This window comes from Callithrix jacchus, chromosome 15 (assembly GCF_049354715.1).
Source record: "Callithrix jacchus isolate 240 chromosome 15, calJac240_pri, whole genome shotgun sequence".
In the NCBI taxonomy this organism is placed as follows: domain Eukaryota; kingdom Metazoa; phylum Chordata; class Mammalia; order Primates; family Cebidae; genus Callithrix; species Callithrix jacchus.
Window position 1 is genome coordinate 29,608,222 of NC_133516.1, and position 26,087 is coordinate 29,634,308.

Sequence of the window (26,087 nt, forward strand, 5' to 3'; positions counted from 1 at the left end):
GACTAAAGGCTAACAGATAAAACAAACCAGAGCCCGAATATTCTAGCAAAAAATTCCTTCCCGACTCCCAACCAGTGGACACCCTGAAGGCCACTCCCTGAAGTGCTTGCCTCAGGGGGAGGAGTGGCAGATACCTGCCCTCTGGGTAAGGGCAGAGAAGGAAAAGCAGAAAGGGCTCTGCTTTCCCCACAGTGGGCTGGTGGGGGCAAGACCCCCAGCCACACAAGAAGACTCCTTTCCACAGGGGTTCCATTAACCTGAACCACATGGCAGAAGCAGGTGGGAACTACAGGCAAGTGTCCAGCCTTTGGGAGGAGTGCTTTGCAAATACGATGCCCTTTCTCAGCTCTCAAGCAAGGTCAAACAGCTGCCACCACCCTCCTGGAGTCCCAGAGACATTCAAGTGCCTCAGTAAAAGCCAAGTTATTCATTAATAAATAAGAAAACACCCAACAATCTAAATGACTTTTTAAAAAAATGCCCAGCAATCTGGTGGGTGGGGTACAGCACTAGGTCTGCAGGCAGCATGAGGTTAAAAATGACCCCAGCCTGGGTGCAAAGAGCAGGGGCTCAGAAAAGATAAAGATCCACAGCTGTGGCAGCAGCAGGTGAACAAATGCACAGGCCACGTAAGTGGGGGAGATGATGTGGGCCCCCGTCTTCCTCACAAAGAGTGATTCTCAGATAGGACAATGGGCATTCATGGGAAGGAAAATCGCTTTTGGTGACACTGGCCTGAATCACAAGGTGTGGCCCCTTGCTGCCTGGGATAGTGGAGGGAAGTGCAGACCAGTCTTGAAGCTCACCACTCCCTGAGAGACTCAAAGAGCCTCAGCCCTGGAGGGCTCGCAGGATCACCCATTCTAGGTTCTCAATTTAACCCTTGGGAAAACCTGGGAAATGGCAGTCAGGGAAAAGGAAAAGATTTATCCAAAGTCAGAGAACCCATCAGTGGTAGCTGCAAGTCTGGATCCAAATCGTCCTGATGCCCGGCCCTGCATTCTTGCCAAGGAGATGAGAGAGAGAGAGAGAGAGGCTCTCAAGAATGGAAGAGTGGCACTGAGTTTCTAAAGAGCTCTGATTCCACCTGCCTCTCCTGTGCTCCCCACACAGTTCAGACCTGGCCCCGTGTGCTCACATGCAGCCACAGCCAGCCCAAGTCCAAGCTGATGCCCTGCTGGACACTCAGCAGGAAAGCAGGCAGGGTCCTAGGTGCACAGCCTCCCCAGGAATCTAGAGACTTCACTCACCCTGAGACCCTCAAAACCAGACTCAATGCCTCTCCACCCCCACTCCCCACTCCCCATCCTTCCCAAATCTCACCATCTTCTCTCTCCTTCCCAATCCCCAGTCTCCTCTACCACCTCCTTAGGGCCCCATCACAACCAAGCCCCCAGCCATTCCCCTCCACTCTTGCCTGCCAGCTGGGCTTCCCCTCTACTCTTGAGAATACAGCTGCCTCCTGCATTTTCCCTCTCTTTTTCTAATTTATCTCCCCTAAGTCTCTCTCCATCTTATCAATCCACATTCCCGGCCTCCTCTCCAAAGACACTGGTCAGATCACACTGCACTTCTGCTCAAAGCTTTCCACACCCCCAGGACAACAGCCATTCACCTCAACCTCACAGCTGCCTCACCAGAGGAGGTCATCTCCCAATGCCCCATCACCATCCCATGCTTCTTTCACACTGGCCTCTGTCCAGAACACTCTTACACCCCACATTTTGTCTCAAATCCTGAAATATCTACTCTGATAACCCCCAAGAAAACACACCATCTGGCCAGTCCTAGAGGCCAGCTCAAAGGCCACCTCCTCAGGCAGCCTTCTAAGATTCCCAGGCAAAGGAATCCTCTGGGCCTTCCCAGTGCATATTAGGGTCTGACTGTAGGCCCAGGGCACAGGCCTGTGGCCACTCCTATTCACATGTAGGCTTTACTACCCCTTCAAGAACCTCTCAGCAGGGGACATCTCCTAGAGCATCTCAAGGCCTAGCCCAAAGCCTGGGCTAGGAGGCCTTCAGAAACTCTACCAATTTTCCACCAGAAACTGCTACCCTCTCCACCAACTCCAGAAGAGTCAAACTCAGGAACGCTGGTGGCTGCAGAGCAGCAGAGTCATAGCCTGGGCTGGGGCCCTCCCCTTAGCCTACCTGCCTATTAATGGAGGCACTCCCACATTTTTGACCACTGCCCACATCTCCATGTCTTGCACCCCTGCCCTCACCTCCCCACAGAACCTTCAGGAGGAAGAAGCCTTTGAGGCAGGATTTCAGGGGTTCTCAAATATAGCCCTGCTCAGGACAAAGTTTGACTGACCTGTTCCCTAATGTTTGAAATCCTTTTTATTAGGGACAAAACTGTTACAAATAAAATTAGAGCTGTGTAGAATTGGTATTATTTCTTCCTTAAATATTCAATAAGACTTCAGTGAAGCGATCTTGGCCTGAAGTTTTCTTTGGGAAAAGATTTTAGTTATAGAACTATACAGATTTTCTATTTCTTCTCCAGTCAGTATAGTTAATTTATGTCTTTCAAGATAGATGTTTCACCTAAGTTACTGAATTTACTGGCACGAAGTGACTTATGTTGTTCTCTTAATATCCTTTTAATGTCTGTACAATCTGTAGTGATGTTCACTGACATTGATAATTTGTGTCTTTTTTCTTTATCAGACCAGCTAGAGGTTTATCAGTTTTGGGACATACCTCCATCTCATCTCCTCAGACTCAGTGTTTCAACAATGGGTTTGCTCCTCACCTCTCTCTGGCAGGAGCCCTCACTGGATGAGTACACCTGCCTCCGGATGGCACATGAAGTGTGGGGGCAGCATCAATCCACATTGCTGCCTCAATGTAGGACTATTGCTAAAAGGAGGTCAATCAACAACCAGGCTTACAGAAGAGAGGGAGGAAGAAGAGAGGCTGCTCTATGTCCTCCTGTTGCCCCACCCCACCCAGATTAAGATGAAGATCTCTCTTTCCTGGCAGCATATCCCCACCCCCGCCACCCCCCAGTCTCCTTTGTGGGCCAGGTCTACCTCGGGCACAAAGATAAAGAAAATAAGAACACTGTCCTCAAGAATCTCAAGTCTACTCAAAGGAGCAGACTTAGAAAATTTAACTCTGTGCCACAAGCAGTGAGGAAAGTTTTACTAAATATCTTGTACAGTTAGGGAATTAGAAAAGGATAGGTGTTGTCAGGAAAGGAAGTAACCCTTAAACTCAATTATGAATGTCCACTGGGGATTCCAAGGCAGCTAAAGAAAGCAGAGCATTCCTGGGAGTGGTAACGGCCTACAAAGACATGAGAGCAGAGAAGAGCACTGACTGTCACAGCCCACAGAGCAGGCCCACATGGCAAGCCCAGCCTTACCTGATGGTGTCAGGGGCAGGGCTCCCAGGGCATTCCTCCAGTGCTGTGAGAGGGCTCAGCCCAGCATGAGGGCCGACACCCTGAAAGGGCACCGTGGTAGCCTACAAGATGTGTCATGGGAGGAAAGGGGAAGACCAGAAGTCAGGTGAAATACTCCACTCCCAGCCTGGACCTGCTCCAGCCTGCTGCTATTTGTGTGTCTGTATTTGGGGGGAAGTTAAGGTTAAATGAGGACTGGGAACTTTCACTGGGGGCAGGTGTGCCTAAGCAGGAAGGCTTGAGTTAAGGAGAAAAGGAATAAGCCCCTCCCTCTTCTAAGACTTCCCAGGGACTCAAACTTTTAGGAGCTGCTGCCTAGCACTCTCCCTTCCAGAAGGAAATAAGGGAAGCAGGAAAGGGTTAAGAAAGAGACATTCAACTTCTCATCTAGGGTCTTCCCACCCTTCCTTAGCTTCCCGAAGGAGCTAGACTCAACAGGAACACATGGGTACAGAAACACTTTCCAACTCCAGGTGACATGCCTCATTAGCTCTGCATATGCCTGCCATAATGTCCATGGGACACTGCCCTCTGTTTAACAGTCAAAAATAAGGCCTCAAAATCATAGCCACCTAAGAGGCCAAACTGGCCCCACTTTGAGCCTTTCCAGTTTGGATTAGAGCCCAGGGTTAGGAAAAAAAAAAAAAAGAGATGGCACTTCAGATAGTGCCTGAAGGCAACAGGAAGAGATAGACAATGCTGGGGCAAACTTGGCAGGCTTCCCAATGTCACCTTGTGCCCGTCTCAGGGCCAGTGCAGCGCCATGCTGGGGTGGAGGGACTTCCTGTCGGGTGCAGCTACAGTGGAAACTATGTTCCAAGGGCACTCGGGGTAGGGCAGACACCCGAGGTCTGACTCACCCTGAAGATGGAGTGATAAGAAGTGGGCTAAATGCCACTATGCCTGGGACCACAAACTGCACAGCTATCTACTGCCCAGAGACTGGGAGGGGGCAAGAGGGAGAGGCTCCGCTTCTCCTGGGCGGGCTGAGATCTCGTCAGGCTGCACAGCTCCTCACTCTGGGTCCCCCACACTCAATCTGCTGCTAGGATGACTTGGTGCAGGTATCCACTCTATCTGCCAACTAGACCATGAGTTCCTCGAGGGCAGACACTTGTTGTACCAGTCTGTACCCACAGGCCTGACACCAACTACAGCAGGCACAGCACAGTGGTAGAGCACATGTGAAGGAATGGGGAAATCCCGGCTCTATTTCATCTTGGCTGTGTGACCTTGGGCAAGTTATACGAACTGTCTGGCTTCAGTTTCCTCAGCTATAAGAATGAGGATAATCATACTGACATCATATCACTATTACGAGAAGGAAATGACGAAGGAGAAAAGCCTGCAGCTTTGGGAGATGAGGCAGTAAAGCCTGAAGAGCAGGGAGATTCAGGCCAGGGCAGGAAGGAAAGGGCTGCAGAAAAGCCAGCAGGGCACAGGCCCAGAACAGTGTGCCTCTGCAGAGGTTACGATAAGCTTCCACGCCCATCATCCTCATCAGATGCTCCCAGCAATCCTGTGAGCAGACAGGGCAGTGTTGTAACACCTGCTTACCAAGACATCAGAAGATGATGCCAGATGATCTGTGCAGTGGAGACAGATCTGACTCCCCATTCAGTGCTTCACCAGGAGTCAGCAGGAGCAGGTGGGGACTACCATCCAAGAGGCTGGGGTTAACTAAGAGCCACTGCTCTCCAGTGGGTTCAGGCATTCCCTAAAGGCTTCTGAGCAGAGCAAGAACAAAGCACCTAGCTGCAGGCTGGGAGAATGGCAAGGAGGCTAGAGATAAGGATTGGAGATAAAGACCAGAACTAGGTCAGTGGCGGTGGACTAGAACAAGGAGGTGCCTGAGTGCAGTGGGGTGACAGGGAGGAGCAGAAACAACTGAGATTCTGCTGGTAACTCACTGGGGGAAGGAAGGCGCCTTTGACAAAAAGGTGGTCAAAGACACAGGCGCAGACAAAGGCCGAGGGATAGCGCCTGTCGAGGTGCCCTTAGCGGTGGAAAGGAGGGCCTGCTCCTCTAAGAAAAGGTAGGCTGGGCCCCACCATCCACACGGCACCTCAAGACCCAGGCCACAGCATGCTGAGCCAGCGCAGCTACTCGCCAGGCCCGTCACACGGCCCTGCCCAGATGTCCTGCGTGTGTCAGGAGTGTGGGGCGCCAGTCCGAGTCAAGTCTGATCCTATTCTTGCTGCAAGTGCTCAAGGGAGGCATTAGAGAGCTCCTCCAGCAAACTTTATTAGTCGACAAATACTGACTGGCTCCCCTGTGCCAGATACTCCACAGTGGGTACTGAGGAGAAAGAAGAACAAGTAGGCACCTAGTGCCCACAGAGCAGGGTGGGGATTCTTATCCTGGGTGCACAGATTCCAGAGGTCAATGACCAGACAGAAACACAGGCGGGTATGAAAATGTGAATCTTGGTGGATGAGGAATCCAGAGCTCTTCAGATTCTCAAGGAGGTGTTGACCCACAGGGGAAAAGGGAAGGTGTCAACAGCCAGGGAAGGTAGTGTTTTTGTAGGTGTCATAAGAGGTATCTAGGGAGGCTTTCCAAAGGAAGTGTCACCTTAAAAGACGAGTAGGAATGGGGACAGAGGGACGGTGGGGGAAGACAGCAGAGGGAACAAGCAGAACCATGAGTGTGCAAAGGGCCCCTCCCACTGCCCTGAGACTTCACCTACACTGGCCCAGCAGGAAATAACCTCTTGGAAGGTCACACAGAGGGCAGGGCAAAGACCAGTCCCTTCCCCTTCCTTCACATGCAGCGGGACTGGACCAGTTCCTCTAGTAAGACAAGCCTGGCTCCAAACTCCCTCTAGGGACCTCCCTATAGGAGGTGCTGTGTTATGCAAGAAGCCCCAGCCTGCAGCCCTGACTGGGGAGGTGAGGGAACATCAGGACACACTGCTTACCAGTGGTGGGATCTCCCTGAGGCTCTGTCTCCTCTGCTGTGAAAGTGGGACTGGCGACACTTTAGCAGGGGCACGTGAGGATTACACAAGGCAATCTGGGTCCAGCATGTGGTACAGGGCCCCACATGACCCTGCACCATGAAAAACTGCCAGCTGACATCTTGCAGTGTTCCAAGTCCTGCTGTCCATCAGCGATGGGCCTGACTTGAACCCTGGCTCTTGCTGCATCCCTCTTAGGGAATCAGATATTCCCTCTGTTCTCACCCACCCCTTGCCCTGACACGAAAACCAAGAAAGCACTTAACAAGAACCCAGGACCCAGGGCCCAGATCCATGCTGGGTAACAAGAAGGCCTACCAGAAGAGAAACTGATCTACGTTTGCAGTTTTTTTTGAGACAGGGTCTCGCTCTGTTGTCCAGCTGTCCAGGCTGGAATGCAGTGGTGCAATCACAGCTTACTGCAGCCTGAAATTCCTGGGCTCAAGTAACCCTCCCACCTCAGCCTCCGGCATGGGAGTAGCTAGGACTACAGATGCATGCCACCATGCACAGCATTTTTTTTTTTTTTTTTTTTTTTTAGAGACCAGGTCTAACTGTATTGCCCAGGTTGGTTTCAAGCTCTTGGGCTCAAGTAATCCTCCTGCCTTGGCCCAAAGTGCTGGATTACAGGCATGAGCCATATGCCCAGTTCATTTTTCAAATGGAACAACATTTATATGCAGCATGTGAATGGAGCACGTTATGCTTTTCTGATAGTGCTACATTTTTTTGGCCAAGTCTCTGTAGATGATAAACTTTTAATTTTTGAAAGTGAGGCACAAATGGAAATAACCTGTGTCCATAAATAGATGAATGAGTAAAGAAAATTTAGTGCATACACACAGTGGAATACTATTCAGCTTGAAAAAAAAAAAAAATTGGAAATCCTATCATTTGCAACAACATGGATGAATCTGGGAAATATTATGCTAAGCGAAACAAGCCAGGCTCAGAAAGACAAATACTTCATTATCTCACTTACGTGAGGAATCTAAAACAGTAGAAATGGCCGGCCAGTGGTTCACACCTGTAATCCCAGCACTTTGGGAGGCCGAGGTGAGTGGATCACAAGGTCAACAGATCGAGACCATCCTGGTCAACATGGTGAAACCCCATCTCTACTAAAAATACAAAAAATTAGCTGGGCACGGTGGTGCGTGCCTGTAATCCCAGCTACTCAGGAGGCTGAGGCAGGAGAATTGCCTGAACCCAGGAGGCGGAGGTTGCGGTGAGCCGAGATCACGCCATTGCACTCCAGCCTGGGTAACAAGAGTGAAACTCTGTCTCAAAAAAAAAAAAGGAGGTTACAGAGGCTAGGGTTGGGGGAGGTAAAGAAAGGGAAGATTTTGGTCAAAGGATACAAAGTTCCAGTTAGACAGCAGGACTGCGTTTAAGGCAGCTACTACCCATCATGGTGGTCAGTTAACAATAACATATATTTCAAAATTGCTGAGCCTAGATTTGAAACATTCTCGCTACAAAAATGTTAAATTAGCTTGGTTTAATCATTCTACAAGGTATACATATATTGAAACATCACATTGTACACCATAAATATATAACTATTATTTATCAATTAACAATTTAAAAAACAAGTTTTTTAATAAGGATCAAATTAAGAGTGACCTATCTGATTCCTTCAGGGATGTCAAGAGGCCCCCCCAGCTACAAGAACAGGCATCATACATCTGTGAAGTTTCCCCACAGAATTCTTAATTCTGACCCCACCACAAAACTCAGTGGGTAGTTTCAGCACATTCCCCTGTGTGGACCACTTTTAGCAAAAAGGTGTTCTTTCAATGCCTTCTAATGATAACCATCCCAGACATATGATTTTACCTGAATTTCCCTGCATGAGATTTTGTTTGATACCTGTCTTCCTTCCTAGACTGGAACCTCTCAGAGGCCTGTCCATCACTGCTCACAGCACCTGGTACTAACAGCAGCTGGACCAATACTAAAGAACCACCCCGGGAGACAGGAGGCACATGCTAACTTCCCATGTCACAGGACTTATGTTGTCTGAGCCTTCCAACAGCACCCACATGTTAGGTTATCACTAGCCTTGTGCACAGATGCAAGAACTTAGTCTGGACCAGGTCTGTGCATGTTATACCTAATACTCTTTCCATCAGGTAGAGCTCAAGTTTTGGGACATAAACAGAAGCCCAGCTCAGCTCTCCTTGCTGCCACATGCGTAGTTCATTCCACCACACACGCTGCATGTCTATGCCTTAGCTGTCTGTTCTACCCTCCTTTCCAACAATTATCTGCACCTCTGCTTCTCTCCTGCAAAATGAGGACAAAAATCTCAACCCTGTCCACTTCTTGGGAATGTGGTTTTAACTAGGTGGCATAAAATTGAAAGATTTTCCATTAGAAGGTGAGCTCTGGGCAGGGCTGAACCCAAATGCCATTCATCTCTGTTCTGCACGTCTCACAACAACGCTGTCTTTCTTTGATAGTAACAGTATGCCAGGCAACTGATTCTTCCATTAATTAAACAGTAGTACTGATATTATCGAATATAATCAATAATTAATCACTATAAAAATCTAAGTCAGCGCTCCCTTCTCCTTCCACAGATGAGAAAAATGGAAGCCTAGTGCAATTAAGTAATCCATTCAGAGTCACACAGCTAGAGGTCGCCCAAACAGCAGGGCAGGCTTCAAGTGTAGGCTGATTCCCACTAGAACCTCTGCCCTTTGCTCTTGTCCCACTCCTGTCCCTACCTTTCACATGCAAATGGTTTCAAGGGTGTCTAGGGCTCCTCCACATCACATTACAGAGTTGACAACTCTTCCTGGTGTCATATCAGAGAGATATGATCAAACCTATCAAGAGTCCCAGATATGGGTCATTTCTTGACCAAAAACAAGGAAATAAAGAGCTATACATCTAGAGGTGTTTAGAGCTGTGTTTCTCATAATAGGGAGACCTGGTACTATGTAGTGAGCCCAGCATCTGTAGGGTGCAGTAATGCAGGCCAGTCATTCATGAGATGGGCCAGAGGAGGCATTGAAATAGTGCAGGCAGCACCATGCAACATATACACACAAGAATGCTGGGGGAAGAGTCCTATACTACATACTCATGATTGCAACCATGGCAACACCATACATGCAAACGGCCAAAGACTTCACGGATTCACACTCAACTGTGGGTCGTATTTTTTCCATCTTCCTTAATTCGGCTGTCAAAATGATTTAATAATAAAAGTAACCAGAGGAACCTAGCTGGCTGTGGCTCACTGTCTTGATTCATACCCTAAACAGATTCTCTTGACCCTCACCTGGCTCGGTGGGAAACCAGGAAACCATGGCTGGCATTCAGGCCTGACACAGCCTTGCCAATGCCTAAAGACCTTTCTCAAGCTTGAAAAAAAACAAAAAAGTCCAGCTCTGCTGGTGCAGAAGAGGGCAGATTGAGCCTGCACACACCAGCATCCCTCTGTAGCCTGGGACTCTAACCACTGTAGCAAACGTAGCAGCCAACTGCGACAAAGCCCTCTTAAATCAGTACATACATCTCCATTATCGGGGGCTAAAAATGGCAGTTAAAAAACTGACGGTGAGCAATGCAGTCCCCTCCCCACCCTCTCACCCTACCCCATCACTTCCGTTTTCTTGGAGGGTAGAAAAGCCTCCTCCACCACAAAGCAGAACTCACAACAACTAGGACTTCCTCACCATGCTAAGTTCAGTGGGAGCAGCAGTGAGCAAATCACAAAGGCAAATGATAAGGTCAATGCAGCTGAGAAGACCCCTCCCCTGGTGGGAGACAGCTTTGTGTGGAACCCAGAAACCCCATCCCCATTGCCATTGCCTCAGAGCAGACAACCAGAGGAGTCAGGCACAGGAGGTTCACCTGGTCAGCTCTGGGGACTGGAACCACCACCCAGACTCTCTGGTCCCGAAAACATACGGCTGCTACCCGACCATCTCCAGATCTGCCAGGACTGTACAGCAAAAGAAGGTGGCCCTTCTCACCAACTCTGGCTGGTAGATAGGATCTTGAGGCTGAGCCCAGGAGGGAGGAGGAGCATCCTCAACCACTATGTGTTCACTTTCGCTGGATCCAACAGAGACAGCAAGCAAGGGCCTGAAAACCTCAGTGGGTGGCCCGTCAATGACACCCTTTACACACCCTAGTCCCATGGTCCTGTTTATGTCAATTCTGGGTCCCCTAAAACAGTTTTCCTGATAGCTGCCAATGGTCTTCACTCTTGCCTGGCACCAGATGCACCAACCTCAATAGCATCTATGTGACTTTTCAAGTGGGTAGATTTGTTCTTAAAATGGCGTGGCTCAAGGGAATAAGAGCTACAATTTATTAAAAGAAAAGGTATTTCCACCTGGTACAGTGGCTCACATCTGTAATCCCAGCACTTTGGGAGGCAGAGGCAGGTGGATCACAAGGTCAGGAGTTCAATACCAGCCTACCCAAAATGGTGAAACCCCATCTCTAATAAAAATACGAAAATTAGCCAGGTGTGATGGTGGGCACCTGTAATCCCAGCTACTCAGGAGGCTGAGGCAGGAGAATCCCTTGAAACCGCAAGGCAGAGCTTGCAGTGAGCCGAGATCACGGCTGCACTCCAGCCTGGGCAAAAGAACAAAACTCCACCTCAAAAAAAAAAGAATAGGTATTTCCCAACCAACCAACAGCCAGCACCACAGCTGGGACATCAGGGTTCCTGTATCCATGTCACGCCACCGGTTTATTCAAAGCCTGTGACCAACTAAAATGCCCAGTTTTCCAATGTTGATGGCTGTCAGAGCACCCCCTAGTCCATGCCTGAACTGCAGATTGTAGAAACTTAACCAACTTCACAGTCACCCAGTGAAGTTCTTGCTGATATCATCACCACAGTCTGCATACTTTTAAATATGGGCAAGTCTGTTTTCCTCTGAGGAAAATCTCAGCCCATCCAACTCCCAAATCCATGTGCCTGCCTTGTTGCTTCTTCATTTTAATATTTACAGAGTGTCTCCCAGTCTTGTCATCTGGCAAACAAAAGGGTGACTAAAGCAAGATGGCTGCCCTCAGGGAGGTCAGGGGCAGGGAAGGGGGAAGCAGACAGTGAACGGTTAACCACCCTACAGTGCGTCCAAAGTCTAAGTCCCACTGGGAATGAGAGAAGGTGGGATCTGAGAACACCTGGAGGGCCAGGTGAGCAAGCTGTCCAGGGAGAGAAGAGGGAAGATGCAGGTTGAGTGGGCAGGCAGGGGAATGCTGGGGTCACTAGAAGGAGCGGGTGTGGAGACACTGAGCCCTGTGTCCAAGCAGAAAGAGTGGTGATATCCAAGGGCACTGGGGAAGTGGGATGGGCCTGCCTGATGGGCTACAGACTTTATCTCATAAGTAATGAAAAGCTGGAGGACAGGTAGAGAGGTGGCAACAATATGATTACAGTATTATTTATAAAGAGCATCTAGCAAAGGCCAGAAAGCAAAAGGGCCCCAGAAAAAAACAAGCTAGATGTGGGTTAGGAAAGTCACCTTCTCACTTCAAGGACAGTAGAAGAGCAGCTGTCTCTGAGTCTGTCTGAAGGGACAGTCCCTTCCAGCTGCATGGTGCCATGTGTTGCTTGCTCATCTACTCACACTTCACACTTGTGCACACGAGGGCCTCTGGCCCCACAACTACCCTGGGATCAGGTATTATCACTGCATACAAATGACCAGGTTCAGGACAACTAAGAAACTTAACCAAAGGCTCATGGCTAATAAAAGATAGGTCTACATTTACACAGAGGCTTTCTGATTGCATCAGGCTTTCAAAATTCTTTCAAATAAACAGTCCCAAGGCTTAGGTGTGCTTTCTGCCTAATAGCCAGAGAAGTGTGATCACATCTGTTCTTAAACCAAATGAGAAAAATAAGAAAATTACAAACTGGTAGGGGTGCAGAGGCCTCAGATATGAGCTGACAGAGGATAAACTAGCAGCAGCCCACGGAACAGTTATAAATAGCACCCATCAAATCAGAATATTCCATGGTAAGACCTGGGAATCTGAATGTTCAAAGAGCCCAACTACTCCTGGGTCACATCTCTAATACATAGCTGAGTTGAGGAGCCTCTGCGAGAGACCACATGCCGCCTCCTCTTCAAGAGGCTGACCCAGGAGAGAAAGTGGCCTGCATGAGGCCACACCCAGCTGCCTGAGAGCTACTGTAGTCACCAACGTAGGCTCTGGTCACAGGGCAGGCAGGATGAAAAGAAATGCAAAGAAATCATTAATGGTGGTGGGGGGACTGGCTCAGTGACTCATGCCTATAATCCCAACACTTTTGGAGGTTGAGGCAGGAAGATCCCTTGAGCCCAGGAGTTCGAGGCCAGCCCGGGAAACATAGTGAAACCCTGTCTCTACCACAAAAACCACAAAGCCGGGAATGGTAGTGTGCACCTGAAGTCCCAGCTACTTGGGGGGCTGAGGTGGGAGAATCATCTGAGCCCAGGAGGTCAAGGCTGCAGTGAGCTGAGATTCCACCACTGCACTCCAGCCTGGGCTAAAGAGTCGCTGTCACCGACTCCCTCCCTGACCCAAAATAAAAATCATTCATACAACGTAAATATCCCCAGAAGGCCACAAGAGATCCAGATGAAGTGTAAAGCAAGAGAAGGGCAGAAGCCAGGACCGGACCTTGGGTCTCTGAACCTCAAGTAGACTGGTATGTCCACTGCACCACGTTCCCAAGTTATTCTATGGACTGCCCAGAGCCCGAGCTCCTCCCTTCACTTAGGAACGCTCCACCTTGAGTCTTGGAGAGGAAGAGCCTGCCCCTCACTACAGAAAGCAAAAGTGCCCCACTCACTTTCCCAGCCTGCCTTGCAGCAGGAAGATCCTCTGGCCCTGCTGATCCAATATAGCCACAAGAGACTCCAAATGGCGAGCTGTGGCCTGCAGGAAGGTGGGGCTGGGGTGGCACAGACTTCTCTTCTGGGGGAGCTGCAATAAGATTGATTCAAGATTGAGTCCAGGGTGCAGGGACAAGAGTAAACTGTAGTGTCGTACTGGAAGGCAGTAGTAATTTCCTCATCAAGCCATTTTCCATTTTCTTATGAACTACTGGGCTTTTCAGGCTATGTACCACTAAGGCTGGCTCTCCTTTTTTCTTTTTAATAATTTTTTTCTTTTACTCCTGATAAGCTGTGAATGGCTTGATTTTTAAAACAACAAGCACTTTGTTTTCTTTTTCCTAAAATCAGAACGAATTTCTGTTGTTTGCAAATAGGTGCCTTGGCTACATATGGCCATTTATAACAATAACCTAAAAATGAAGTGTGTGGTAGGCCTCGCTAGCAGGCCTCCATTAAAACTGTTGCAGTACTGACTGAGTAGCTAGGTTAAATATTAAAAGCTGGCCAGGTGCAGTGGCTCATGCCTGTAATCCCAGCACTTTAGGAGGCTGAGGTGGGTGAATCACCTGAAGTCAGGGGTTCAAGACCAGCCTTGGCCAACATGGTGAAACCCTGTCTCTACTAAAAATACAAAAAATTAGCCAGGCGTGGTGGCGAGCGCCTATAATCCCACCTTCTCAGGAGGCTGAGGCAGGAGAATCACTTAAACCCAGGTGGCAGAGGTTGCAGTGAGCTGAGATTACAGTGAGCTGACACTGCGCCACTGTACTCCAGCCTGGGCAACAGAGCAAGACTGTGTCTAAAAAAAAGAAAAAAAAAAGCTGACAGAACCAGTGCCCTTACACAAAAGCCCACCAAGAGTTTTGCCTAGGCCTTTCCTGAGCATGACAAGATAAGGAACGAATTCGTAACAAGACCTGTTTAGAATTAAGTAAGCTTTATTGGAGGTCTGAAGAAACTCCCCAGGACTCCACAAACAAGTTTATTGGAGGTCTGAAGGAACTCCCCAAATCTCCATGATTTAGCAGGAGATGAGATAAGGGTAATCACCCCAGCACCTGGACCCAGTTATATTAAGTAAACTTACTGAGGCTCCAGAGGAAGGTCTTCAGGACTTAGATCTTAGTTATAGACTAGAAGTAGTTAATCATGTATGTCTTTAGATGAATGTGCACTTATAGATAGACATATAGCTCCGAAGGTATATAAGCTCTGGAAAACTTTGCAATTTTGAGTTGGTCTGGTGATAATTTCCAGGCCTTCTCCCTGTAACCAGTTGCAGAAACAAAAAAAACTCCCTTCTCTCCCAGTTCATCTGCATCTTGATATTGGGATGAAGGAATAGGCAGCCCAGCCCTCGGTTTGGTCCTGCAACAAGCGCACAAACACTTTATAAGACTCAAAGTTGTGTTACATTCTATTGTTCATCCAATCCCCAGGGAGAACCCGAGACTCGAGACGTTAAGTGTTCTATGAGCTGGGTCCCAGCATCCTCCCCAACTCTCCTGACCACCACAAAGGCCAGTCACTGATGTAAGCCAAGGCCCTTGGGCCATCTCTCCATTCCCTCCATCCCAACACAGCTGAGTATGAAATATACCAGACACCAGCATCAGGCACCCCAGTATGAAAAGCAAAATGCTTTACAAGTCAATTTCCTGGCAAGTCAGAGGTTTACACAGCAACAAAATATGCTGAAGCTCCTAAGAGATTAGAAGCTATTTTAACCTCTCATCAGCTGCCTCTCGGAGTGTCACTATCTGAGAAGTAAAGTTAAGACAGCTGTCTCTTCCCTGGTGTGATCTACAAGTGATAAAAATCCTAATTAAAACCAAATTTAAACAAGTCAGAACTGGCACATTTATTTGTGGGGGGAAATACTGCTTCACAAGGTCTTATCATCCTCACCTACACACACTTTCTTGGGCAGCAAAGTGTTTTTAAAAAGCCACATGCTCAGCATATGGAAAGGTTAAGAAAGCAGAACCACAAGAGGAGTTGATACCCAGCTCTGACAACTGTGTGCTGTGGTACCCTGGGCCAGTTTAGCTTCTCAAGCTACAGTTTCTTCAACTGCAAAATGGCATTATGTGAGGGTACACATGTGTTGTGACAGCCCCACACTGTGGCTGACAAAGAGTACCTCCTCAGTCAGTAGCTGCCAACCACAGTGATGAGGATGGTGGAGCCTGAGACTCTTACCTGTGTCTTTGGGGTGAGGACCTCTCATCCCCTGACATAGGGGTCACACAATAGATCCCCACATTCATGCCTTGCTCCTTCCCTCAGTTCATCCAGAGCGGCCATCAGTGTCACCCAGAGGAAAGCCCAGCCCAGCCCTTGCCCTCAAGCTACCACAGGTGAGAAGGACAGACCCTACATGCATGCAAAGAGTATGAGTCCAAGTCAGGAAAAGCTAGCCAGTGTTGGGGAACAGTGAGGTGGCGAGGAAGAAGGACCTTCTACAGATGGTCTTCCTAAATTCAGACCACCTCCATGCCTGCCTGCTCTGTTCCTGTCCATCAGGTTGCAGTGAGCTATCTCCAGCCTGGCAACAGAGCAAGACTCCATCAATCAATCCCTCCTCCTCATTCCCACCTGTAAACAGCTATCACCTCTCCAGGCCCTCCACGCAATCCCTCAAGTGTTTACTCAGCACCTTTACCAGGTCAGGCTCTGTCTTGTGAGTTATATAGCCTAGGCCACAAAGCCCAAGTGGGAACGCTACTCATAAGCCAACCAATGAGATAAAGCAGAGTATGTATATGGACATTGGGTTCAGCTCTCTCCTCCATGCAACAGGCATACAAGTGTCATCCCCCACCCCGCCCAAGCCCTCTCTCCAAGACACTGACAGCTCTTCTACGCCCCTCCTCCATGGATGAAAGTGTACAGTATTATAAATGGGGGTACATGAGTCAGCCTCCCTACGGGGCCCCAGCCTGACTGTGCTTGAGGGAAAGGCCAGCCTCACTGACCTCATCTCCCACCCAAGCTCTGTGGGAGGCCTCAACAGTAACAGTTATAACAGCCAGGTGTGAAAACTGACTCCTCACCCCAGAAACAGCCCAGCATTCAATCTCACTTCCTACACAGAAGGAAGCTGCCTGAGTCATCGACTCCTGGGCCCAGGGCAGGAAAGTCCTGCTTTCACTAGTCGATGTCAAAGATGTCAAACAGAGGTGCTTTTTCCTCAGGATTCAAATTACCCTGCCAGAAATCTAGTGGTGCCCTGCTATGAAAACAATGGGAGGGGGGCCATCCTTGAAAGGACAAATGTTTTCTGCTCCAACCACTCACATTTTCTCTAGATAGAGCAGCTCTTTAGAGCCCTGAATCAAAACAGCCCAGGAGTGTGAATGTCACTGCCACAGGGCCCCGTTACCACAGCAACTGTTTTTCCTCTTGGAATTCTTTCAAGAGTACAAGCTGTTGCTTCCCTCCAAAACAAAACCAGGGAGAAGCCAGGGCCTCAGGATTAAGGGGAAGCTCTGAAGGAAGGAGGAGGGCCAGGCATGACTGGGCCATATCAAGCTCACCATGGGATCCCCCAGATCTCTGAACACCTGGCTTAAAAACACCAAGTCCCTCTCAGCTGCTTAGGGTATACGTGTAGGGGAAGGCAAAGTGGGGGTATGGAGGTATGAAGGTAGTGCTTATGTGTGTTTTGGGGTATGTATGAGATATGTATTGGTGTAAGGGGATTGGGGTTTGTAGGTGTGCGTTGGGGGCATGTGGACGGGTGTTGTTGGGGGTTGGAGATGTACGGGAACAGGTGAGTGTGGGGATAGGAGGTCCTATTGTCAGGGGAAGTGTGTGGGGCAGGGCCTGGGCTGTGTAGTGGTGCCGTGACATTAAGGGAGTGTGAGGAGGTGCGATGCATTGTAGGCAGGGGGCGGGGTGTGGAGAGTACACTGCTGTGTATGCATGTGAATAGGTGCTGGACATGGGCTGGAGGTATGCAGGGAGGTATATGGGATGGGTTAGAGAAAATCTTCCTCAGTATCCCAAGATGAAACATGAGACATCGTCTCCAGAAACAAAAACACGAATTGCATTTCATTTCTGTATTACAGTTCTTAGTACTACAGAATCACATGCTTGTCCCAATGTCTGTAGGGTCAATGAAAGAGTCAAAAACCATTTAAAACATACAGCCCAAGTTTGAAATAACTGACTCTGAAGCAACTATCTGAGGTAACGTACACTTCTAGTCAGAACATCCTTGGGTCAATCCCAGTAAGTCCAGAGTATGGACAGTGTGGCTGGCAGGTCAGGAGGGCAGCACTGGAGGGCCTGGCTCAGCAAGTCCTTGCCTTCCCTGGGAGTCTGTGTTAAGTCTTTTCTCTAGGGCACAAAGCCTAAGGGGCTCAGAGTCACAGGACGCAGCATATCCAGCACAGTGCCATGGGGCACCTAGGAAACGTCTGAATATCTTGTTAAAACAAGCTTAAGAGTTGTCTCTGGCCACAAGGAGCTGCCTGTCTACTGAAGAGGTGGCCTGAACTGGGCCTTAGAAGCATGAAAATATATATATATTTTAACAGCTGCTACTATTATATCTACAACTACAATTATTATCAAGATGTTATGGAAGGTTAACGGCATTATCATGAACAATGCATGCCAATTAAGTCACAGCAGGGTCTTCTAAAACACAAATGTCAAATATCAAATAATACCAAGTCACTGATATCCACATGGGGAGAAAAAGAATCTTGACCCCTACTCACACCATACAAAAGGAAATTACAGATTGGTTAGAGGTCTACAGGGTAAAGTAAAACAAGATTGTTCTGTGAATCCAGCAAGAAGAAAAAATGAAGTAAAACAAAAAAACTTCTAGATTATAACGTAAAAGAATATCATCTAGACCTAGATGTAGGCAACTATGTCCTTAAACAGGCCACAAAAAGTATTAGGAAAAAAAGTGATAAATTAAACCACATTAAAATTAAGAACTTCTGTTCACCAAATAATTCAATTTTGGGCCAGGTATGGTCTCACACTTGTAATTCTAGCACTTTGGGAGGCCGAGGTGGGTGGATCACCTGAGGTCAGAAGTTCAAGACCAGCCTGGCCAACATGGTGAAACCCCATCTCTACTAAAAATACAAAAATTAGCCAGCCATGGTAGCGGGCAACTGTAATCCCAGCTACTCGGGAGGCTGAGGCAAAAGAATCGCTTGAACATGGGAAGTGGAGGTTGCAGTGAGCTAAGATTGTGCCACCGCACTCCAGACTGGGCGACAAGAGCAAAACTCCATCTCAAAAAAAATAATAATAATTAAATTGTAAAAGCCTGAAATGTCAAAGCCAAGTCAGGGAGAATAAACAGTCACAACACATACACAGAACAAAGGACACATAAGGAATTCCTAGAAATCAACAGGAAAAACAGGGAACTAAATAAAAAGAAGAAGAGGCAAAAGACAGGAACAGACACTTCGCATAAAAATGAAAAGATACGCAACATCATTAGGTAGGAAATTCAAATTTAAACCACAAAAAGATACCATTATACCTTCAGCAGCACAGCTAACATGAAAAAAGACTAACCACACCAAGTATTAGAGAGGAACGAACCTCCATACAGTGCTGGTTAGAGTACAAAATGGTAGAGCCATTTTGTGAAAGTGTTTGACAGTATCTGTCCTATATATAGCCTATGGCCTAGCAATTCCACTCTTAGGCCTAGAGCCAACAGATGTGTAGATATGTTCACCAAGACATGTACAAGACTGGGAGTAGCAGCACAATCCACAATCATTCCAGCCTGAAAATCCAGAGAATGGATAAAATATGGTCTATTCAAACAATGGAATACTATACAGAAATAAGAATGCACTCATTCCACACCTAACAACTAACATGATGAATGAAAAAGGCTAGATACAGAAAATTACGGACTGTTTCATTATATTTATGTAAGGTTCAAAAGGAAGGAAGGCAACTTCTTGTGTTAGAAGTCCAGAGTGGTTCACTTGGAGAGTGAGCACTTGGGAGGGGATTCTGGGATGTTATCACTTTTTTTGTTGTTGTTTGAAACGGAGTCTTGCTCTGTCGACCAGGCTGGAGTGCAATGGCGCAATCTCGGCTCACTGCAACCTCCACCTCCCGGGTTCAAGCAATTCTCCTGCCTCAGCCTCTCAAGTAGCTGGGACTATAGGCACCCGCCACCACGTCCGGCTGGAGTTTTTTGTTTCTGTTTTTTTTTTTAAGTAGAGACGGGATTTCACCATATTGGCCAGGCAGATCTCCAACTCCTGACCTTTCAACCCACCCAGGTCGACCTCCCAAAGTGCTGGGATTACAGGCGTGAGGCACCACATTTTTTGATCTGAGTGACTAATGACATGGGCCTGTTCATCTTATGAAAATCACTGAGCTGATCTGTGTACTTTTCTCTCTGTATAGTTGGCATGCTTAATTAAAAGAATTTTTTATGCCACTATGGAATCATTAAAAATTTAAGCCCGTTTAGAAACCAAAAATAAAATCATTAAAATCTAGAGGAAACTAACTCAGTCAAGAGGACCGTAAGGAAAAAGTCCTCCAAAGAGAAGACTAAGGACTCCCAAGCACACCCAAAAGACAGCTACTTGGACAATGAGAGGGAACACCCCATTCACACCCTGCTGGTTCCTGGAGGCAGAAGGAAAAAACAGGGATTCACCATCAAGGCCATACAAATTCTTCTGTTGCAAAAGCTAACAGAAAGATTAAAAACTAGTCTGAATTTCAAGATTCCTTTGCTTTCCAATTCCCTGCACCCTATCTGGGAAGCCGGGGGAGCACCGGCTACACCTTGTAGTACCACAGAAGTCAACCAAACGGGAGACTGTGGCGGAACAAGTATGCCACAGAGCAAGAAAGAGGAAGCTTGTCTTGTGGCTGTCTAGTGCCTCTTCTGCTACATGGAGGGTGCTCCTGCCACCACAGGTGAGCAACACTGTGAAGGATCCCGAATAGCCACCCATTTGCCTCGATGGAATCCCTGTCCTCCAAGGGAAATTCAGAGAGAGGCTCGCCCTTCGCCCAGGCCAGGTGCTTCTACCCAGCATCTCAGACCAAGCTGAACAGAGGTCCCATTCTCTTCCCCGTAGCTCACTGCAGAGCACCTCCCTGCACAGCTCCAAGGGGTAGGGGTAACACCAATTCTGCCCCAGAAGAAGAGCACCCCCAAACTCAGCCAGGAGGCAGTAGGCTCCCTGGGACCCATCTTCAGAGGACCAGGGATTGGCCCTGCGTGACTATGTAAGGTCCCTTACCTCTCCGCATTTGTGCTGTCTCAGGTGCAAGTTCAAGGGGCCCTCGCCAGGGGTAAAATAAGAGTGCAGGAGAAAGAATAAATCCACACATCACACTTCCCACCTCTCAGCTCCCTTCTGCACATACCATCTCATCTTAACCCTTATCTTGGGAGGCAGGAGTTACTGTGGCCATCTTCCAGCTGAAGGAGGATGTGAAGAGACTTATCGACACATCTCAAGGTGTGCAGGGTGGCAGAGCCAGGTGGACAAAGCAACCTGTCCAGAGCAGGAGAGAAACAGCCTGACTCAGAAACAGTGGTCATACTACAGGAGCTGCAGTGTAGCCCTCAGAGCCTATGTTCAGGGACAGAAAGGAATGGTGCCGGGGGAGTATACATTTAGAGCAACTTGAACCTATGCTCCCAGGTTGAAAAAAAAAGGGGGGCCGGGGAAGGCTGGGAGCAGTGGCTCACGCCTGTAATCCCAACACTTTGGGAGGCCAAAGCAGGGAGACCACTTGAGGCCAGGAGTTTGAGACCAGCCTGGCAACATGGTAAAACCCCATCTCTACTAAAAATGCAAAAATCAGTCGGGCATGGTGGCACGCACCTATAATCCCAGCTACTCAGGTGGCTGAGGCAGGAGAATCGCTTGAGCACTGTACCCTAGCCTGGACAACAGGGCGGGGGTGGAGGGCAGAGAGAGGAAAAAAAGGGGCTAGAATGGCAATCTGAAGACCTGGGCACTAGCAAGAAGGCTGTCAGCATCCAAACTCCAGGTGTGTTCAGAGAGCCAGGCTACAAGGGCACTGCCTCAGCCTGGCGCTACCCTCCTGAGAGGCAGGATGGGTGTCCCGGTTGGGGTCCAGTGAGGCTTTCAAACAGTGGAAAGGAGGCTCAAATCACAGGGAGACTGTGGCTAGCATGCTGTACCTCAACCCAGCTGGCCTGGACTCCACCGGCACCTTCCCCTCCCACACACCCCCCTGACACAGCTGGACCAAGCTCGCCTATGACCTTGTCTTGCCAAAACCCATCCCGTCTTCACCTGGCTTCTCTCAGCCCTGCTGCCTCCACCCAACTCCACCCAACTAAGTTTCCTTGGATTCTCCCAACTCCAGCTAAATACCTGCAGGGCAAGCCTCAGGGCAGAGACTGACCTCCCAGTCCCTCCTCTTAGTGGTCTAAGCTCTGTCACCAGAGGGCCTCGTCTAGCCCCAAGGCTTGACCTCCTGTACCTGTTTCCAGTCCAGACACCTGCTTATGTCTCTCTTCATTTCCATGTCTAACAGTCATCTCTGGCTTCAAGTGGCCAAAGCCAGATTCTTGCTTTCCCCTTCAAAGCCACTCTCCCTGTACTTCACCATCTCGGGAACCCTGTCTGTGTGGACTGCCTCACACCTGGGCTCCTGCAGCTGCCTCCTACCTCCATGCAGTCAGCCAAGGGCAGGGCAGGGCAGGGCATGTCTGCTTTGCTCAGGCCTCCAATGGTTCCTCCTCACCCTTAGACTGAGGTCTAGCCTCAGTCTATCAGAGATGTCCAGAAAAATGTATCAGAATCACCTGAGGAACTTTAAGAATGCATGAATTTCTAGGCTGTATACCAGGACCACAATAAGTCTGAGATAGGGCCACAGAAAAGGATTAAAAATTGTCTCTCAAGACAACCTGACGAACAGGTAGGTCTGAGAAACTCTGATTCATCCAACACCATCATTTCATACAAGAACATGTTGAGGCCCTCAGAAGGAAACGCTGGCTCATCATGGGTGTGTGTTGGGAACCCCAACTCTCCCACACAGGAGATTCTCCCTCTCACTGCCTCCACAACCTTGGAGTCTGAGAGCTTAGGCAGAAAAGGTTGGTCCTTAGGAAGAAAAGGCACTCACACTCCACCTTGGCTGTGGCTCTGCAAATCCATTTTCTTCTTAATCTAACATTTTGTGCTAAAACTCTACCTTCAAAACATTAGGGCTAGGATGAGTAAAGCTAGGGTGCAGAAAAAGGACCTCTTTGCTTTCACTGGAACCAGGGCCAGTTCCACCCACTGTCACCCAGTGGAGAGGACTGGAGGACCACCTGGATGCCCCACTTACAACAGGGTAAGGAAGAAAGGACAGCCATTCACGTTTATAAAAGGTCTGTGTACAAGATCTTGAGCTAGACACGTCACAGCATCTTTCTCTGTTCTCCTAGCTACTGATGAGTTCAGAAGCAGTATCTTGCTCGAGCTTCTGAGAGAGAGGCTCATCTCAAGAGAGGCTCAGATTTTTCCAGACTTGAGTTCCACAGATGTGATTAAAGGAGCAGAGTTTTAAATCAGATCTGTCTCCAAAGCCTATTCTCTCCACTCCACCACTCGGCCTCCACCTGGCAGCCTGGTTGCAGTTTACATGTGTGATGGGTGGAGGCTCCTTCCCAAGGATACTTGTTCTCAAACACCTGGGGGTGAGGGGTGTAGAGGGATAGAAGGCCAGAGCCTAAGGGACAATCTAGGGTCTGCAACAACTCAAAGCATGATCAAGAGACATTCTTTCAACCCAGGGTTTCCTGGTCTATCAGACAGGGATGAACCAATACCCTGCTTCAAAGTCCTGCTTCAGGGAAGGAACATGATTCTGACACAATTGCCACACAAATGTTACAACTGCCAACCTGCCAAAGGCTGTCAACACAGGAGACAGTGATCGATCGCCTTGGCTGACTTTGCAACCAGGCTGCTGGGCCTGGGGATGTGGCACGTGGAATGGGGATAGAGGCAACTTCCTGAGGCATGATCAGGACATGGACAAGTCTGACTTCTCACCCAGCACACTAGGCTCTCACCCAGTCCCTCTGTTCCTCCAGCAAGACTTGCCAGCCCCTCCCTCTGGTTCCCTCTTTTACCCTCCCCCAACCTGGCCAGGGACCCTCCCTAGTACCCCTAAGTCAGAAAGTACTAGTGCATGACATCTACCTTGGCATTGCTCCCAATCTCTGCACTGTGCATTTCTTTATTTGTTTTTTAATCCTCCCACCTCAGCCTCCCGAATAGCTGGGACTACAGGTTCGAGCCACCACACCCAGCTACTTTTGTTTATTTTTAATAAAGACAAGGTCTTGTTATGTTGCCCAGGCTGGTGCTGAACTCCTGAGCTCAAGCAATCTGCCCACCTTGGCCTCCCAAAGTGCTGGGATTACAAGAATAAGTCACCACCGTGCCTGGCCTGCACTGCCCCTTTCTTGAGTGTGTAAATCACAACTATACCACTCTGAATCACCAGCACTTAACTCCGCAGGGTACATACAACAGAAGGTCCAAAATCGGCATCTGCTAGAGATACCAGCCATGAAGATGGCCAACTTCCAAGCCCGCTGCCCAGCTTTGGGCTCCCAAGGCTGATCTGATGGTCATCTGGGTTTCCTCCTAGCCCTTAGCTCTCAACAACTGGAGCTCAGGTAGAGACATGGTTTCTTTCTTTCTTTTTTATTTTTATTTTTTGAGACGGAGTTTCACTCTCATCACCCAGGCTGGAGTGCAGTGGTGCAATCTCAGCTCACTGCAACCTCCATCTCCTGGGTTCAAGCGAATCTTCTGCCTCAGCCTCCTGAGTAGGTGGCACTGCAGGTGCCCACCACCACACCCAGCTAATTTTTTGTATTTTTAGTAGAGATGGGGTTTCGACAAGTTGGCCAGGCTGGTATCAAACTCCTGACCTCAAGTAATCTGCCCACCTCGGTCTCTCAAAGTGCTAGGATTACAGGCATGAACCACTGCGCCCTACCGAGACATGGTTTCTTGTAAGTCAGGTTGAAGGGAGCAAGTCCTCCAGAGATGCACTGTCCATTAGGTAATTAGGAGTCACATGTGGTTGTTTAAATGTAAACTGACTAAAATTAAATGTCACAGTAGCCACATTTCTTTTTTTTTGAGACAGAGTCTCACACTGTCACCCAGGTGGCGTGCAGTGACGTGATCTCAGCTCACTGCAACCTCCACCCTGACCAGGGCTGAAGCGACCCTCCCACCTCAGTCTCCCAAGTAGCTGGAAATATAGGCGTGCAACACCACTCCAGGTTAATTTTTTGTATTTTTTGTGGAGATGGGGACTTGTCATGTTGCCCAGGCTGGCCTCAAACTCCTAGACTCAAGTGATTCCCCTTGCCTCCACCTCCCAAAATGCTGGGATTATAGCAAGCTTGTCCAACCCACAGCCCAGGACCACTTCAAATGCAGCCCAACACAAATTCGTACACTTTCTTAAAACACTATGAGTTTTTTGTTTTTTGAGCTCATCAGCTAGCATTAGTGTTAGTATATATTATGTGTGGCCCAAGACAATTCTTCTTCCAATGTGGCCCAGGAAAGCCAAAAGATTGGACACTGAATAACAGGCATGAGCCACTGTGCCTGGCCAGCAGCCACATTTGAAGGGTTTGAAAAGCCACAGGCGGCCCATGGCTACAGTACTAGACAGTGCAGATTACGGAACACTTATCACTACACAAAGTTCTAATGCACAATGCTGCTTCTCTCACCTCTAGAGCCAGGTGATGACCATGAATTGCTAGTTGCCTGGAACCTGCAACCTGACAGTCAGACCTCAGCCCCAAGGGCTGGTCAGCCAGCCAGCCAGCCAGTCTCCCTTTCTCAGAGCAGCAAGAGACAACCCAATTCAGGGCAAACGCTCAGGAAAGCTGACAGCCAAGGGGCAGATGTTTGTGCCAAGTTAATCACCTTTAGAGAGCCTCCATTTGGCTGCTGAGGAAGAAAAGGGTCAAAAGAGGACTGTGGCCTCACACTGCCCTGCTGAACAGCACTGTGAAGAGATGCCACAGAACTTCATCTACACAGCCTTGAACTGTTCACCTACTCACCCAGCCTGGAACTTCTGGATGAGCATCAGGAAATGAGGTTCAAATACAATACAGCAAAGTGTGCCCAGGCTGGCTACCATCCCTGCTGGAAATCCTGGCTCTTGCAAAACTTGGCTACCAGAGTACTCCAGTTCAGCACTTTCAGACTGTACCTCTGCCCCAGTCACTGCCAAGTGCTTGCTGTCAAACTCCCTGGAGCACCTCCACTCTCACCTCTATACACCTGAATGTTCTCACCTCTGAAATGCTCCCCAGGAACACTCTCCTTACCAGCTATCTCAATGCCCTTCTCTCACTTCTCCATCCTCCATGGCTCAGCTCAAGTTCCATGCTGTCTTCCCAAGAAGCTTCCCCAGAATCTGCCTGGCTTTCCCAGAAAATGAATCCCAGCAAAACTGTCCTTCCACCTGTCAACTGAAGTGGCTGATCTACAAGATGCTGCTTCAGGCGGTGCTGTTCCTCTACAGAATCCCCTTCCCCCAGGCGGTCTTGGATGGGCTGGAATCCAGGAGACATTACTTCCCTTCCGCGGCCTTGAACATCCCAGCTCCTCAGCCTCTTGCCTACCTCCCCTCACTAATAAGTGGCATCAGGTGGGCTGACCAGGAAGTCTTTGTAAAACTACAGCTGCATGACTACAAGAAAGCTTTATGCAGAATAATATATGAAAACACTGCAACCCCTAATCTTGCGTCTCTCCATCTGCCACAATCTCAGGACTCTGATTTGTCAGAACATCACTAAA

General features: G+C 48.7%; 1 protein-coding gene across 5 annotated transcripts in view; it reads right to left on the bottom strand.

The window, feature by feature from the left end:
• The window catches only part of CCDC12 (coiled-coil domain containing 12), a 56,297-nt gene that overhangs the window by 25,106 nt on the left and 5,104 nt on the right, over positions 1 to 26,087 (bottom strand). For 3 of the 5 annotated variants that reach the window (XM_078350691.1, XM_078350690.1, XM_017964867.4), the window contains exon 2: positions 20,632 to 20,762. The exons of the other annotated variants lie outside the window; for them this stretch is intronic. In XM_078350691.1, the coding sequence (XP_078206817.1) occupies positions 20,632 to 20,634 (3 nt within the window). In that variant the 5' untranslated portion in view covers positions 20,635 to 20,762. The remainder of the gene's footprint in view (positions 1 to 20,631; positions 20,763 to 26,087) is intronic. 5 annotated transcript variants of the gene reach the window in all.